The sequence below is a fragment of the Curcuma longa genome, chromosome 5, assembly GCF_044706935.1.
Source record: "Curcuma longa cultivar G26 ecotype Majalengka, Jawa Barat chromosome 5, ITB_CL_G26_1.1, whole genome shotgun sequence".
Classification (NCBI taxonomy): domain Eukaryota; kingdom Viridiplantae; phylum Streptophyta; class Magnoliopsida; order Zingiberales; family Zingiberaceae; genus Curcuma; species Curcuma longa.
Genome location: NC_133865.1, coordinates 10,491,609 through 10,507,111, shown reverse-complemented (window position 1 = coordinate 10,507,111; position 15,503 = coordinate 10,491,609). Strand labels below are relative to the sequence as shown.

Here is a 15,503-nt window from a genome sequence, read left to right as displayed (position 1 = left end):
TCTACTGTCTCTTTCTCTCTCTTTCTAATTGAATTACTCTTTATATAGCTCTGCTGTTCCTCTTGTGGCCGCGCTTCCCTTCAGAGTCTGCGTCCATGGAGTCAGCAAAGGAGACGGATAGATCACCATAGAGGTCGACGGCGCGGCGGATGTTGTTGTTGAGCTCTCGAATCAGGCCGACGTTGCGGCTGAGGTCGTCGGGGGTTTTGGAGTCGTGGTTCTGGTTGATCAGGAGCCTGTTCTGTTGCTCTGCACCTGCAGGAAACTCTTTTGGAAGCCTCTGCCCTCGACGTGGCTTGTGTTGCCGATGACAGACAAGGTATCAAAATGCCCTGCAGAAAACGAAACAATTTAATCGAATGAAAAGCTAACGAGATTGGATGGAGTAGGAATTTCTGCTGAGGAATGAGAAGAAAGCGGAAAAGCTAAGGGCTGTTAGGGTTTCTAGGGCACGAGAGACAGCAGATTGGCAGCTCCATTTCAGAAACGCAACGCGAGCGAGATTAGATGGCGGACAAAAGATGCTCCTCTCCCCGTGGCTTTCTCGAAGCCTCATTTCGTCGCTCGTTGAAACAATCAAGACGAACGAGCAATCGGGGAAGGAAAATCGAAAGAAAACAGCCACCAGAGGATGGACGGAGGAGAAATTAAACTATGGAACCAAATCCAAGTTCATCATAGTCCGCGACAAAGCTCGGTAAGATACATATTTGCTGATCAAAACGCATCCGAAATTGGTGTGTCCTGAGGCATACCTCGGGAATGCAGAGGGCGGCGGCGGCGAGAGGAAGGAGACGATGAAGCCCCTCAAGCAGGAGAGAGAGAGAGAGAGAGGCGTTGTCCCAAATATTTTAATAACTTTAAAATAATAATTAAAAAATAAATATTTTTTATAAAAAAAATCGGGTCGAATGAAGAGGCAGGCACGGGCTTGACGGCCACCTTCGGCCGCCGCCGTTGTCAAAGCAGTTGCAAGCCATGGCGTGTGGGAAAACCTTCCGCTTCTTTCACAGCTCTTTCTCATCCCTCAGGTCCTCCCTCTTCCCTTCCTCGCTCCATCGCTACCCTTCCGCCGCGCAATCTTTCTCCTCCGCCGCCAGATCTACCGCCGTCGAGCACGTCGTCCTCTTCAAATTCCGCGACTTCGCCGACCAATTCAAGATCGACGCCGTTATGTCCGGTGTCCGCTCCTTGATGTCTCTCGACGTCGTCGCCCACATTACCGCCGGTCCCGTCCTCAGCCACCGATCCGCCGCCGCCGGGTTCACCCACTTGCTCCACGGACGCTACCGGTCCAAAGATGACCTGGCTGCCTACTCCGCTCACCCCGCTCACGTAGCCGTCGTCGAGGAGCTCGGCCGGCCGATCCTCGAAGACATCTTGGCCGTCGATTGGGTCGCTGATCTCGATGGCCCGATGGCGCCTCCGCCCGGGTCGGCCATGCGACTGACCCTCGCGAAGCCGAAGGAGGGTGCCGAGTCGGAGCTCAAGGAGATGCTCGCGAAAGCCAAGGCGTCGGCATTGGCATCGGCGCCGACGGTCGGCACGCAGGTGAGTTTTGGGGAAAACTTCTCGCCGGTCAGGGCCAAGGGGTACGGCGTGGGGCTCCTGGCAGTCTTCCCCAGTCTGGAGGAGCTTGATGCGATGGATGCGAGAGAGAAGAATAGGGTGGATTCGTTGGAGGAGAAGTTTAAGCCGCTCCTGGAGAGCTCCATTGTGCTTGATTTCGTGGTGCCGCCACCTTCTACTGATGATCTTTGATGTTTCTTCTTCGACTGCACTCTACAAAGGTTCATTCACAACTTCATCTTCTTTTGTTACAATCCATTGTTTTTCTTAGCAAATTCCCTCGAAGAAATAGTTTGCTTTGCAGAATTGTGTTTTTGTGGGCGATGTACTTAGAATTATGCTTTCATGGAAAGAAAATGTTGGGAATAATGTCATCATTCCTAGAAAATTGTTCTGCAAAGGTTCATTCAAAACTTCATCTTCTTTGCTACAATTCGTTGTTTTCTTTCCAAATGCCCTCAAAGAAATAGTTTTCTTTGCAGAATTGTGTGCTTGTGGCATGTGTTCTTAGAATTATGCTTTCATGAAATGAAATTGTTAATAAAGTCATTATTCTTAGAAAATTGAACAGAATATGTATTTCTACAAAGGTTCATTCAAAACTTCGTCTTCTTTGTTATAATTCATTGTTTTCTTTGCAAATCCCCTCAAAATAGTAGTTTGCTTTGCAAAATTTGTACTTGTGGCAGATGTACTTGGAATTATGCTTTCATGGGAGGAAATTGTTAGGGAATAAAGCCATTTTTCCTTGAAACTTGAACAAGGTATGTATTTCTACAAAGGTTCGTTCAAAACTTCATCTTCTTTGTTACAATTCATTGTTTTCTTTGCAATTGAAAATTGAACAGGATATGTATTTCTTAGTTTAGTTTATAGAATAAAATATATGGATCATTTTATAGGAATTTTGTTAGTAGATGAGGAATAAATCTACATGACAATAAAACATTCCTACAATTAATAAACATTGGCTTTTTGGCCTATTTGGCTTGCCTTATCCACTGGATCTTTGTCTTATCCTATTTGTTCGTCCGACCTAGTCCCTTGAACTGCCCAAACATGTACTGCTCAAACAACCTGTTCCATTAGGTTCACCTCCTTCAACTGAATCATTCCTCAGCGTAATCTACTCATTTTGCTCAGCATACCGACCGAGGTTTGTTTAGTCTGTTCATCCCACCCAACTTGATCAATCTGTTTGACTAGTTCGATTCACCAAACCTTCTAGCTTGCACTGCTTGTTTAAAATATGAAAATTTTGGAGAGCGAATAACGCAAAAACTTTGTACTATTGCAGGATTTTGTGATTCCGTTGGAATGGAGTAAACAATAATAAGAATGGTGGTTAGAGAACAACTTGGGAAATAGTACTCTAGTTCATTTTTTTAAAATTATTTCATAAGATTATCTATAAATCAATGATCAACTCCAATACACATCATGAGGGGTGGTCGGGTTTCGGTAGCGAGGGGAAAGAAGAGGTTGGGGCTGAGGCTATAGAGTAATGAGGTACATGGCATAGGTATGAGCCACATGGGAAGAAGGTTAATATGCTCCTAAAAAGTAACTTCCCCATTTAACACAACCAAACTAACCTAATCCAAGTATTCATTAGTTCAACTTTAATTTACTCATTACAGGGCCAAATCGAGTTCAGTTTGGACTCACATGATCATAACCTCCGCACCAACGTGATAGACTCAACCAAATTTTAGTTAGACCTTGCTAGAACCCCAAAGGTCATGAGTTGATTCGGTTTAACTTAATTGGCTGTTTAAAATTTAAAATAATTTAAAATGTGAAAGTTAAATAGGATAAAATTTTACATGCTAAGATTCTTTAAGTCATTACATTATCAAATCGTGTTTGTTTCAATTATTTCAGATGTGGTACATAAAACTTATTCCAAGGAAGTCACTACTTATTGCCAGGTATGCTCATACTAAGCAGAAGCTTTTTGATCTTACCTGGTAGCTTGCACGCTTCTTATGCACTATCTGTTGCATTTAAAAATTATTTCATTTACTAGCTGTGTTCATTATAGGGATAACTTAAGAAAACTCCTAGGATAGGTTTGAAGCTTACTTGGATATTTAGTTGTAAGGCTCTCAATCAATTTCATGAATCACCTGCAACTCTTTTTTTTTCCCTCTATGATTTATTATCAATAAAATTCTCTTTCTCTTGGGGAAATTTTAAATTGTTTTATTTCACAGAGTAACTATTTAAATAGTTTTGAGGTGACCAAATTGTAGGAATCTCCAGCAATTTCAACTTTGTGTCACACTTATTCCTCTTGTAGGCGCTCAATTATGTTAGGCTTCTGGTGGACTCATCAGAGAATCCCTCAACCGTGTGCTAAAGGCTTCTTATTTTGCTCATTTTGCCTGACTTTCAGCAAACAGTGTTATCCTTCACAACGAGCTTTCGTCTTAAATAGAACACAATATCGTTTACCATGACTGAAACTCTTTTCTTTGTTCTTCTTAATCTATGTTCCTCAAGTGATCTTGGACATTCCTAGCATACTGATACAAATTAGAAGATAAATTTGCACAGAACAGGGGTACCTGGAAGTAAATTTGCAGAGCTGTATGTGGAAGCCCTTGTATGCAGTCGTAGGATTGGTCAAAATTATATTTTGACAGTTCGAGAGCTTTCGAGCATAATGATCATGATTAAATTTTGCAGACTGTATAGAGGAGTCTCACACAGAACTGCTTAGGAGTTTCTTTGTCTAGGGCAGGAACCAAAAGCTGGGTGTCACTGGGTTGCTTGGTTGCAGACCATCATCTTCCACCCAGTTGCCAATCGTTGCTCCATCACTAGCCATTAAATCATTAAGATCCTGATAATTTCTGATGCCATCAGCTCCTTTTGATTCAAATCCAAGCTTTGCAATCGGAATGCCATCGAAGTTTGTCTCTTTCCAAGCACCTAAATCAGAAGGCCATGTTTCTGCAACCATGTCCATGGCAGACCTGGAGTACTCTTCCGGGGCCAGCAATGGAAGCATTAGAGGAGCATCCTGATCACAGGTGGTCTGGATCATGTTCGATCGGGTATTTGTCGGCAGAGTCACGATGGTGGTCTCTGTTGGTGGTAGTTCAGTTACTGCACAGCTAGAGTTTGACTTGGTTCGGGTTGAAACTGTGGGGTATGGTTTCTCGAACTGAGATGACTTGCCTTGCAGCTTTTTTACCAAGGTTGTGTTCCAATAGTTCTTGATCTCGTTGTCCGTTCGCCCCGGCAATCGCCCTGCAATTAGAGACCATCTATGGTCTCAATTGGGGAACTATAGATCAAACTCAGATTTTACAGAACAACAAAACTTGCATGAAAATCATTTTATGATTAACATTGGATTCCATGCTTGTAAGGACATCAACCACTAAGAAGTTCAAGAATTTCATATCCTCGAGGAAAATGTAGAAATAGAATAGGCATATCTTGACACAAAACTACAGCTAAATGAATCCCTTCGAACCTGTTCTAACAGATCAAAGTCAGGTTTGAAAAGAATCAATCTGAACACCTAAAGAAACTACAATGATTAATATGTAATCACCTATTTCCGAGGAGCTTTTGGAGTCTAATAATCAACTCCTCCTCATCGTCGGAGATGTTTCCTCTCTTGATATCTGGTCGTAGATAGTTGAGCCATCGAAGTCGGCAACTCTTTCCGCAACGCTTCAATCCTGCGTGCGTCCCTCAAATCCATCACTTTCTCAAGCATACCAAATTCATACATGTTGGTAATTCTAATGTTGGATCACTTAATACAACCTTCCAACTTTTTAGTTATTCAGACTTAGAATAAGCATTAACAGATTTTTAGTAGAACAGATCGAAGTTAAATTGGAAAGAAACCTGCCATTTTGGGGAGAGAACTCCATTTGCCCACCCCATGAGTTGATATGTAAGAAACAAGCACCTTGTCTTCTTGAGGAGTCCATGCTCCTCTATTGAGCTCCTCACTCGAAGAACACGATTTCCTTCCCATTTAATTTCCTCCAATTCTTGAAGCTGGAATCTTAATTTAGTGAACTCTCGACTGGAAAAGAAAGGGGTTCCTATGCTATTTGAAAGGTAGCTAGGGAGAGAAGAAAATTGAAGTCCATTGAGGAATTAAGGTAGGATACCACAGTGTTGGAGCTTTCAGATCTTTGATGCAATCTTGTTTGGAATGGCATGCTTCTGTAGAAGATTAGGTTGTTGGCTCTTGTCATGACTTGCTCGCGTCCGCCCTGATTAATTTACTTGATATGGCTCATTCCCATTAGCACATCCAACTGAGTTTATATTCAGGAGATTAGTTTGTCATTTAAGTTTTTCCTCAAAGATTTTGCTTGAATTAGCATTATCGCACCCATTTTTTATGCCTTTGCTCTTGTATGCTAAACAATGACTACCACTTTTGAAGTCCCTAAGACCACTCATATGAGATTTTATCGATCCAACCCTTGCTGTTATGTTTTTAGGTTAAAATAGCGCACGCGCGCACACACACACACGACACCATTAGAATCTGTTGTTATCTCGCCCAACTCTGGAGCTATCAACCATTTGGTTAATCTAAGTGTTTGGCATGATTTTTTTTTTTGTTTTTTGAAAAAATTAACATGGTCATTAAGCAATGATCCTAATGAAAATGATACTCCATACTGTAGAAGTAAATGAAGTGGAAGAATTTGCCTTTTGCCATTGAACTCTTTGCTCACATGCTTTCCTTGCTGCTCCATGTTTTAGGACAGGACAAAAGAACAGCTCCATAGACATTTGGCCTTTGGCTATCTGCCATCAGTCTCCATGTGGTAGTGTATACAGGCATCGTCCTGTGCCCTTAATTGGGAGGGCATGCTGCAGTACACACTTGGGCAAACATCTGCCATCACCGGCAAATTCCCTACCACTTGGGTACTTCTCGGGTCATTCGAAGTTACTACATCGAAGCTCTCGCGGTGTGATGCAGTAGTAGTAAAATATTTAGAGGAACAATAAGAGGATCAACATCTCAAATGGGATTGATATCTTTAGAAATCGACTCCTAAATGTGTCTAAACTGTCCTTTGAATTTATTCAATAGGTGGATCAGAAGAGAAGAGAAGAGAGAAGATCGTTTACTTCTAAGATTAATCGGTTGAACACATAGGTCTGCTCCAATTAAGTGTTTGCATGGATGTTTTGCAGTAAAGAGTGAGATGGAAAGGTCAACTTGAGTTTTGTGGTGTGAGGTCAACCCGACTATTTTGAGTCGACTAGCAGGGTTAACAGTTTAGACTAGGTTATCGGTTAGAAGATGAACTGGTCGAGAATACTCTATAATTTCATATTTCGATATGGAGGTGGATTCACCCACCCTAAAGTTCAATGGAGGGCCTTAGTTTGTGCCGTAATATGAATGGCTAGAAGTTCAATGAAAAGCTGGTAAGCAATGCTAACTCTAGACCTCATGTTGCTCTATTGCGATACTTTCTCGATCGGAAATATTCTATATCGATCGAGCAAGAATGATATTTACAATCTTGTAAATACAAGTATCACATCCAAGCTAAGAGGAAAACAACTCCTAGATCAAAACTTAGATCTCTCTCTTTATAACCATTGTGGAATATACACACAAAGAGAAACTAAGTAAAGCCCAAACCTCCCACAAAGATTATTTGCCTAGTAACGGAATTTTATAAGGTTGCAAAGAAGCCAAAGAAAGAAAACAGAGAAGTGGCATAGTCACAGAAAGCCTCTGCTTGAAACAAGACCGATAATATCGCGGTAATTCAAAGGACATCAAACCTCACCCCTTAGAGATGCCTTACATTTCAACACAAACCCTAGAACCAAAAGAAGCATCACAATTCCACAGGAAGACCCTCCGAACCGATGTATCCAGTATGGATCAAACCTCATGATCTTCTTATCCACGAAGCAAGTAAGGTTGATGACAAAGACCAGAATTATGAGCACCAACGGAAGCCAGACCGGCAGGTACCCTCCTGCGCTGCTGCGGTAGTCGTCATCTAGCTCGATCGGCGTTCTCCGGTCGATGTATAATGGCGATAGCATAGCAAGAAGTAGCAGTGTGATTGCAACAAGCCTCTGAGTGTAAGTAGTCCTCCCCATGCAACTGTTCATGGTGCTTTTGGCTCACAGATCATACTTGGAATTTATTCTGGTGGAGAAATCAGTCCCTGAAGATGTGTAGCTACTTCTCTTATAGTGCAAATATAATTCCTATACAATTTCTGGAAAAGAGGAGAATTTATTCTGAGGTTCTAATTAATCAGATAGAGTTAAAAGAAAAGGGATTGTTCTGCATGGCCAAATGAAGTAGTGTTTGGGGGAATCAGATGCTTCAACAAGTGGTGGATGATGTTCTGGAAATCCTGAAAGTGATCTTCTTCAGTTTGCAACCAATGTCAAACATTGTTATCATCAGGTATACACTAAACTAATTCAGCACCTTTACAGAGAATAATACACATCAACTCATAATGGTGTCAAAATCCAATTCTAGAGTTTTGGAAATGCATTCCAAACTTCTATCTTCCTACAATTTTTTTTTTAAAAAAAATGAAGAATTGGTTTAAAGAATGAGGTATGCTAAAAGAATGTCTGACACTGAAGTAGAATTTGCTTATGTATATTTGCGTCAGCTAAGATACACCAAACTTTTTGTACCTTAACACCAAACTTTTCTAAAGTCTTCAAAGCATTGTTAACCATTCACTAACGTTCTATTTTGATGGGACGAGAGAAGATTCATTAATGAAAGGAGAAGAAACGGAAAGAAAGAAGTAAAATATTTATGTTTTTCTTGTTTGGAAAAGATGAAAAATTCATTAACATAATATGTGTTACTTTGTTTGGGAGGAAATAAAAGAAAATGAAGATTAAATTTATAAAGTTATAAAAATATTCTCACTTTTTAAAAAAGATAACACATGTAGAGAACGGATGAAAAATTGTAAAATTCTATTAGTATTGTATATAAAAGCTGAGATATAAAAGATCTTAAAATAATAGATAACACATGCTTGAAAAAGAAGAAAAAGAATATTAGAATTACATGTCTGTCCTTTTTAGTCTTGTCCTTGAAGAGATTTGCAACGAAAATCGACAGCAACGTTGTGGAGTGCGAACAATTGAACACTGAATAATGATGACATACGTTGTGTGAACAATAACGGCACAAAAACGAAATACCTAAATAAATTAATTAATTAATTTAAAAATTAATATTTTAAAATAAAAATAAAATTTTAGAATAAAATATTTTTATTTTTATTTTCTTATGTTCTAAAATCAAAGTGTAAGAAATTTTAACTATTCATGATCATGTAAGAGCAAATCTTACCCTTTTCTCCTTAACTCACTTCATCCCAAATAAAGATCAAATTTTTCCTTCCTCTTATTTACTCTTCCCTCCCTTTCACTCATTTCCTCTCAAACAAAGCATAAGTGTGGCTCACAAATTCAGAACCACTTTCTCAATGCCTGTCAATTCTTTCCAAAGAACTGAAGAAGCCATAGTTTATTTAGCATCGCATGAATATAAAATGGAATGGGACAAGATAATTCTACGAGAACAAGGAGACCATAATTTTGTTCATGTCGACCCAAATAAGCTGTGATAGAGCATCATCTGAATCAATTAAATTCAGTGTAATTAATTCCTCTGACAGATAAGCTCAAAGGTCACACTTTTAACCAATTAAGCGCATTGCATTGCAGAGGAACTGGAAAACAATATACAGAGAAACAACAAATCAAAAGGTAATCCACAGATCAAACTTTCTCACCATTCAGCGGCCATGTCGAGAAATCCCCCTTGACCATTCCAAATCGCCTGCACACAAGGAGAAAACTGAAGAAATTGCCATCAGAAAGAGGTCGATAGTGGAAAGAAATCAAGAAAAATCTGACCTTTCTGATGCAGTGGCTTCGAGGGAGCTGTCGGAGAGGGCAGGCGCAGGGCGAAAGATCGATTTCCATGCGAACAATTCAGCAAGGGCAGCGAAGACGAACGCGAGGAGGAGGAGAAGGATGATCGATGTTTCTGAAGCGAAGCATCTTTACGAATGTTCTCCCTTTATCGTTGCATTGAACTGGTTCTTTGCATAGAATTTGAGCTCCTCCTGTCTGTATTGACAAAACTGCGGCCAGGGTCCTTCCTCAGCTCCATCTTCCTCATCCTCTCTCTCACTCTCTCCGCCTCCTCCCACCGCCCGGCCTCTGCGTACATGTTCGCCATCAGCACGTACACCGTTGAATTCCTGTTACCCAGCCACCGGGATAGCTCTTCCGCCACCGCCTCTGCCATCTCCAGCTCCCCGTGAATTCTGCAAGCCCCCAGCAGAGCTCCCCACACCCCGACGTCGGGCTCCACCGCCATTCCTTTCACGAACTCGAATGCCTCTGCCAACCTCCCCGCGCGGCCGAGGAGGTCCACCACACAAGTGCAGTGCTCCAGCGTGGGCGTCAGTCCGTCCGCCCTCATCCCGTCCAAGTGCCTCATACCCTCCGCCACCAGGCCGCCGTGACTGCACGCCGCCAGGACGGACGTGTACGTGAAGGCATTGGGCCTCAGTCCCTGCTCGCGCATTTCGTCGAACAGATTCAGGGCATCCCCGACTCGGCCGTGCGCGGCGTAAGCCCTGATCGTGGCGCTCCAGGTGACCACGCCCTTGGGCGCGAGCTTGTCGAAAACCTCCCTCGCCTCCTCGACGCTTCCGCACCGGCCGTACATGTCCACCAGCGCGTTACCGACCCTGACATCGGCGTCGAGTCCTCTGTTCCGGGCGAACCCGTGCGCCCACCGGCCGGTCTCCAGCGCTCCCGTGGCGGCGCAGGCGGAGAGGAGGCTCACCAGCGTGACGCCGTTGGGCGGCACTCTCTCCGTCAGCATCGCCCGGAACAGCTTGATCGCCTTGCCACCCTCGCCGCTCTGTTCGTACATCGCGATCATGGTGTTCCAGGAAACCAAGTTCCGGTCGGGCATTTCGTCGAACAGGGACCGCGCAACGCTCGTGCTCCCGCATCTGGCGTACATGGCGATTAGGGCATTCGCCAACGAGGGATGCGAATGGAACCCTAATTGGATCGCGAATCCGTGGATTGCCATACCGGAGACTAGGGATTCAGGGCTCCTCAGCGCAGGGAGAACGCTCACCATTGTAATCTCGTTGGGCGGCGTTCCGGAAGCCACCATCAGCCGGAAAACACCCAACGCCTCACCAAAGACGAAATTTTGGACGTACCCAGCGATCATGGAGGTCCAAGAGACGATGTTCCTGAAGTGCATCTCGCCGAAGACCAACTCCGCGTCGGAGACCTCCCCGTTCTGGGCATACATGGTGACCAATGCGGTCTGCAAAAACGGGTTCGAGGCGAAGCCGTGCCTGAGAGCGTCGCAGTGGGCCTGCACCCCTTCGCGGAAGGCGGAGGCGACCGCGCAGGCGCGGACGACGAAGGGGAAGGTGAAGTGGTCCGGGGAGAGGCCGGCGCCGTGCATCTGCGCGTAGAGGAAGGGGACCTCGTTGCAGGGGCCGAGGTCGGCGTAGGCGCGAAGCAGGGTGTTCCACATGAAGGAGTCGCGGCGTGGCGCGGCGTCGAACAGGTTGCGGGCGTAGCGGACTGAAGGCGAGAGGGAGGCGGCGAGGGCTAGCAACTTGGTGGCGACGTGGAGGGAGAGGTCTCCTTGCTTTAGAAGAACTGCGTGGAGACATTTGAGGGCGGAGAGGGAGGACTCGGAGTGGAGGAAGGCGGCGCCGTCGGGTGCGAGGGAGGAGGAGAACGCGGCGGTTGTGTGCAGCCGAGCAAGGGTTCTAAGCATGCCTCGAACTTGTCTTTTGACTTCATGTGAGCGAATGCAACTCATCAATTTGTTTTTCCGACGTACTTCAGAAAAAAAATATATATCCGCCATCCAACGCCTCCCCAGGACGATTCTACAATCAATTACGAAAAAATAAATTAAAAAATTATAATTAATCCTAACGAAAGAGAATATTATCTTGATTTCATCAAGATTCAATCCTTTTTTATTTTTCTGCAAAAAAAGATGGATCCGCCACCATCTATGAAGAGGTAAATCGAGAAAGTACAGTTGGTTACGACGCAGGATGGTATTGTTTGGCTTCGCTAGGATTCGAACCCTTGCCCTCTTCTGCAAGTCTGCTGCGTCGTAACCAACTCACCCTTGCCCTCTTCATTTTTAGTAAATTTTTCCGACATACAAAAACACGGAGAGAAAGACTGGAGTGATATTATGCGCGTTTTAAAACACATGATCGTACACGATATCAAAAGAATTTCAAACACCTACAGCCATAAATAGTATCATTTTATATATATCCTCTCATCTTGTCCCCAAATCGATCTCCCTTATCCTTCTTCTGGCTGCGGTCAGTTGGAATTCGGCTGCCGAGTAGATCGAGATCCCTCGTGTCGCGGAGATGCCGGCGTGGTGGAAGGGGAAGTCTAAGTCCAAGTCGAAGTCGACCTCCAGCCCTCGAACGAAGGAGCCGGAGACGCCGCGGACGCCGCTGGGGACGCTTGAAGACCAGGATGAGGTGGTGAGGCGCGGAAATAAGGAGAAAGATAGTATCTTTGACGAGCTGGTCTCTAGGAAGAGTGGGGGTCATCCGCTTGTCGGCGGCGGCGGCGGCGGCAGGGTAGTAGGTGGAGCTGCGACGGGATTCATGTTTGGTCACCCTCTGCCGCTTCCTTCCGAGATCTCTTTGCAGGGCGTGCCGGCGGGGTTTGCATCGTCTTCAGCGTCGGCGTCAAGTAACAGCTCCTCTGGGTCGTCGGATGAGAGGCCGGATCTTGCATCCTATAGGTATTTCTGTTTATTTGAGTTGGATTTTTCACTTGTTGTAGTGGGAAAAATTGATTGTCTTGGAGGATCTCTCTTTGATTTTGGGTTTTGCATATTTTCTTCTAAAGATACGATTTTTGCGCTCCTAACGGTAAAATTTCTTGCCTCAGCGATATTGAGAAAAGTCTTATCCCTTAACCATATGGTGCTACAGCTTATTGGTCAAATATTTTCCCATAATTCAAACTGTGTCTTCCTTTTACATGAGTGAACTGTCTGATGAAATGGTTCCTATCAAGTCCATACTAACTTTCTTCAGGAATCCCTGCCTTAATTGGAACATCGTTGTTTGTAACCTGTAGTTGGATTGCTTAAGATTTAGTTTGCCTTCTCATTGTAGGTACTCTGACCATGTCAACTTAATGGGAGGCAGAAATGATGTGCAAAGACATGAGCACGCGGCTGAAGACAGGCAAATTTTCTCCTGCAGTCCAGTTTCAGAGCATCCGGATAGGGAAAATGGTTATCCTCATGCTCAAACTTCCACAGAGACCATATTTAGTAGAAGGACTGCAAATCCTTCCCCTGGTCTGAGAGGGCATCACTTTCCTACTTCACCTGTGCATCCCAGTTCATTTGGTTTATTTCCAACGTCCCCAAACAGCTGGCAAGATAATTTACCCAGCCCTCCTCATCCTCTACCTCTTCCACCAAGTTCTCCCAGCAGTTCTCATTCTCCATCCTCCTCCTCTTCACGCTCTCCGAAGTTACAGTGGAAGAAAGGAAAATTACTTGGCAGGGGTACTTTTGGTCATGTCTATCTTGGATTCAACAGGTACTTTCTTTTTAATGTCTTACTATATATCTGAATCTGCAAACTCACAGAAGGGTTCTATACTGACTAAGAGAAACTAAGTCCTGTGATCTATTAATAGTATGGATTTACTCTCTCTTGTACTTAAGCCATCATCATGCATTATTTACATCTTCACTATCATGTAACATTATATTTATGTGTTCCTGCTCCAGTGAAAGTGGGCAGATGTGTGCTATCAATCTCTTTCTAATAATATTAACAAATTCAAAGTGATAAAAAAGTATTTTTTAAAGCACAAATTAATTTATAAAATATAAAGTTCACTACAAATCAACTCGTGATCAATTTTTTTATCATAATTATTTTTAAAAAGTAAAATTTTTAAATATATCTCTTTGGTAAGTTGACATGTTCAAATTTGTGAAAATCTCCTTTTTTATATAAAAGGCAAATATTATATATTATAAACAATGTCGATGTTAGTTCGCTATTTAAAATGAACACTCTGATAAAGTCCTGATTAAATAGGTTTGATACATGTCCAAGAACCTCAGATATACTGAAAATGAACACTCAAATATATTGAGATTCCTTAATTACCATACATAAATAATTAAACAATATATTTTTTTAAAGATTTTAATACAGAATAAATATTTTTAATTTTATTATTAAATATGAGAATTCATTTCATAAAAAATAATAGAAAATAAAAGAGCCATAACCAAACACATTATTATTATTATTATATTGAAAATATTCCTATTCTTATCAATCTTATTCTAGCACCAAAAGAACATCCCAGAGAAAATTAAGAGTTAAATGGCTGCTAAATAAAACAAGATACCTATGAGATTTCATAGCAACTAAGAGACAAGGAACTCTTCTTCTTCAAGTAGAACTCTAGAAGTCATTTCATGTGAATTCAATCTAAAAGTTCATTGAGCAAATAATTGATGTAGCACACAAAATGGAAATTTTGAAATGAATAACCAATTTAAAATTCCCAAGGGCCAAAAGAAACTAATTAATGCCTAATTTACAAGAGAAAAGTGAGAAATTGAGAGTAGAGATGAAGAAGAATAAGGAAAACAGCAAGAATGAAAGATGATGAATGACCATTTTGAAATTCATCTTTTCCCTCATACAGTTCCAGCAACAGGGAAGGCATTTGAACATTTAGGTGCAAAATTGTAGGTTTTATTGACATGGTTGATGAGGTTTGGATTTCAGCATGTTTGAAAGCGCTTATTAGTTCACAATTTTACCAACGATTACAACTGATATGGATTTAAGAATCGTAAATCGAAACTCTGAAGGCAATGTAACCATTAAAACCAACAGAACACATCTAAGAAAATTCAATTTTGCAATCGGATTAACGAAAATGTCGAATGAAAAACCAGTATCAAATCCAGAAGAAGGTTTTCCGTACTAGGGTTTCCAGAATGAAATTGAAGTACGAATGTAAAATACCTAAACGAAAGATCAAATGCCCACTCAGGCAGTGAGCACGACAGCGCCGCCGGCCTCCTTGATCTTCTTCTCCGCGATCTTCGATATGAGCTTGGTTTTCACGACGATAGGGAGGGAAGGCGGAAGCGACCCCTTGCCGAGCACCTTGAAGTAGCCATACTGCGTCACATCTAGCAGCGGAACGGAACCATCTTTGGCTCCGGCGGTCGACTCCTTCACGCCCTCAGGCACGAGCGACCAGAGAGTGTCGACGTTGACGATGGGGCAGTGGAACTTATTGCGGAGGCGGTGGAAGTAGCGCATGCCGACCTTGCCGAAGTAGCCCGGGTGGTACTTGTCGAAAAGGATGCGGTGGTGGTGCATACCGCCGGCGTTCCCGCGGCCTCCCGGGTGCTTCCGGTGCTTCCCGATGCGGCCGTGGCCGGCGCTCACGTGGCCTCGCTTCTTCCGATTCTTCTTCAAGCGGGTCGTCATCGCCGTCCTCCTGCTGCAGCCGCTAGGGTTTCGAAAAGAACCGAGAGAGGATTTTATAGTATTCGAATGAGAAGTGACCTGATGATGATGGGCCTTCCGGAGCCCGCCTAGTCCTTTGCTTTCATGGGCCCATCAAGGCCCAAATAAATCATGTGGAATAAGGGAACCTAATTAGGGGTGAGCAAAAATTTGATTAAATCGAATAAACCGATCAAATCGAACCGAATTAAAAATTCGATTCAGTTATTTCAGAAATTCAGTTATTTTTTTTAAAAAATCGATTAATTCGGTTCGATTTCGATTTTAAAATTTCTTATTCGATTAAACCGAATTAATCAAATTAATTAA

General features: G+C 42.9%; 6 protein-coding genes across 9 annotated transcripts; 2 read left to right on the top strand and 4 right to left on the bottom strand.

The window, feature by feature from the left end:
- Positions 1-978: 978 nt before the first annotated feature.
- Positions 979-9,310, top strand: LOC141829989 (stress-response A/B barrel domain-containing protein UP3-like). Of its 3 annotated transcripts, none has more exons than XM_074717454.1 (4): positions 979-1,790; positions 2,259-2,333; positions 3,454-3,500; positions 9,301-9,310. In XM_074717454.1, the coding sequence occupies exon 1, from the start codon at positions 979-981 to the stop codon at positions 1,759-1,761; it is 783 nt and encodes a 260-aa protein (XP_074573555.1). In that variant the 3' UTR covers positions 1,762-1,790; positions 2,259-2,333; positions 3,454-3,500; positions 9,301-9,310. The 3 variants fall into 3 exon arrangements, with proteins under 3 accessions (XP_074573555.1, XP_074573554.1, XP_074573553.1); XM_074717453.1 differs by lacking the exon at positions 9,301-9,310 and adding an exon at positions 3,872-4,007; XM_074717452.1 differs by lacking the exon at positions 9,301-9,310 and having other exon boundaries at positions 3,454-3,751.
- Positions 4,307-5,572, bottom strand: LOC141829864 (transcription factor MYB1-like). Its single transcript, XM_074717347.1, has 3 exons — positions 5,440-5,572; positions 5,138-5,267; positions 4,307-4,844 (listed from the first exon to the last, which is right to left on the bottom strand). Exons 1-3 carry the CDS (start codon positions 5,570-5,572, stop codon positions 4,307-4,309), a joined length of 801 nt encoding a protein of 266 aa, XP_074573448.1.
- Positions 7,357-7,689, bottom strand: LOC141829863 (uncharacterized). Its single transcript, XM_074717346.1, has one exon. It carries the CDS (start codon positions 7,687-7,689, stop codon positions 7,357-7,359), a length of 333 nt encoding a protein of 110 aa, XP_074573447.1.
- LOC141829988 (pentatricopeptide repeat-containing protein At1g15510, chloroplastic-like) lies at positions 9,199-11,436 on the bottom strand. 2 transcript variants are annotated; one of them, XM_074717449.1, is made up of 2 exons: positions 9,493-11,436; positions 9,199-9,433 (listed from the first exon to the last, which is right to left on the bottom strand). In XM_074717449.1, the coding sequence occupies exon 1, from the start codon at positions 11,399-11,401 to the stop codon at positions 9,659-9,661; it is 1,743 nt and encodes a 580-aa protein (XP_074573550.1). In that variant the 5' UTR covers positions 11,402-11,436; the 3' UTR covers positions 9,199-9,433; positions 9,493-9,658. The 2 variants fall into 2 exon arrangements, with proteins under 2 accessions (XP_074573550.1, XP_074573551.1); XM_074717450.1 differs by having other exon boundaries at positions 9,199-9,415.
- A 501-nt stretch (positions 11,437-11,937) lies between these two features.
- Positions 11,938-13,478, top strand: LOC141829861 (uncharacterized). The gene is made up of 3 exons (XM_074717345.1): positions 11,938-12,409; positions 12,789-13,223; positions 13,418-13,478. The coding sequence occupies exons 1-3, from the start codon at positions 12,024-12,026 to the stop codon at positions 13,476-13,478; spliced, it is 882 nt and encodes a 293-aa protein (XP_074573446.1). The 5' UTR covers positions 11,938-12,023.
- Positions 13,479-14,557: 1,079 nt separating this feature from the next.
- Positions 14,558-15,166, bottom strand: LOC141829421 (large ribosomal subunit protein uL15x-like). The gene has a single exon (XM_074716880.1). It carries the CDS (start codon positions 15,153-15,155, stop codon positions 14,706-14,708), a length of 450 nt encoding a protein of 149 aa, XP_074572981.1. The 5' UTR covers positions 15,156-15,166; the 3' UTR covers positions 14,558-14,705.
- Positions 15,167-15,503: the final 337 nt, after the last annotated feature.

Coding starts and splice junctions, on each gene's coding strand:
- LOC141829988 (XM_074717449.1), bottom strand. CDS start 11,401: ATGCTTAGAACCCTTGCTCGGCTGCACACAACCGCCGCGTTCTCCTCC.
- LOC141829861 (XM_074717345.1), top strand. CDS start 12,024: ATGCCGGCGTGGTGGAAGGGGAAGTCTAAGTCCAAGTCGAAGTCGACC. Junction 12,410..12,788: donor CCGGATCTTGCATCCTATAG/GTATTTCTGTTT, acceptor TTCTCATTGTAG/GTACTCTGACCATGTCAACT. Junction 13,224..13,417: donor GTCTATCTTGGATTCAACAG/GTACTTTCTTTT, acceptor TTCCTGCTCCAG/TGAAAGTGGGCAGATGTGTG.
- LOC141829864 (XM_074717347.1), bottom strand. CDS start 5,572: ATGGGAAGGAAATCGTGTTCTTCGAGTGAGGAGCTCAATAGAGGAGCA. Junction 5,268..5,439: donor TTCTCTCCCCAAAATGGCAG/GTTTCTTTCCAA, acceptor GGACGCACGCAG/GATTGAAGCGTTGCGGAAAG. Junction 4,845..5,137: donor CAAAAGCTCCTCGGAAATAG/GTGATTACATAT, acceptor TTGAGACCATAG/ATGGTCTCTAATTGCAGGGC.
- LOC141829863 (XM_074717346.1), bottom strand. CDS start 7,689: ATGGGGAGGACTACTTACACTCAGAGGCTTGTTGCAATCACACTGCTA.
- LOC141829989 (XM_074717454.1), top strand. CDS start 979: ATGGCGTGTGGGAAAACCTTCCGCTTCTTTCACAGCTCTTTCTCATCC.
- LOC141829421 (XM_074716880.1), bottom strand. CDS start 15,155: ATGACGACCCGCTTGAAGAAGAATCGGAAGAAGCGAGGCCACGTGAGC.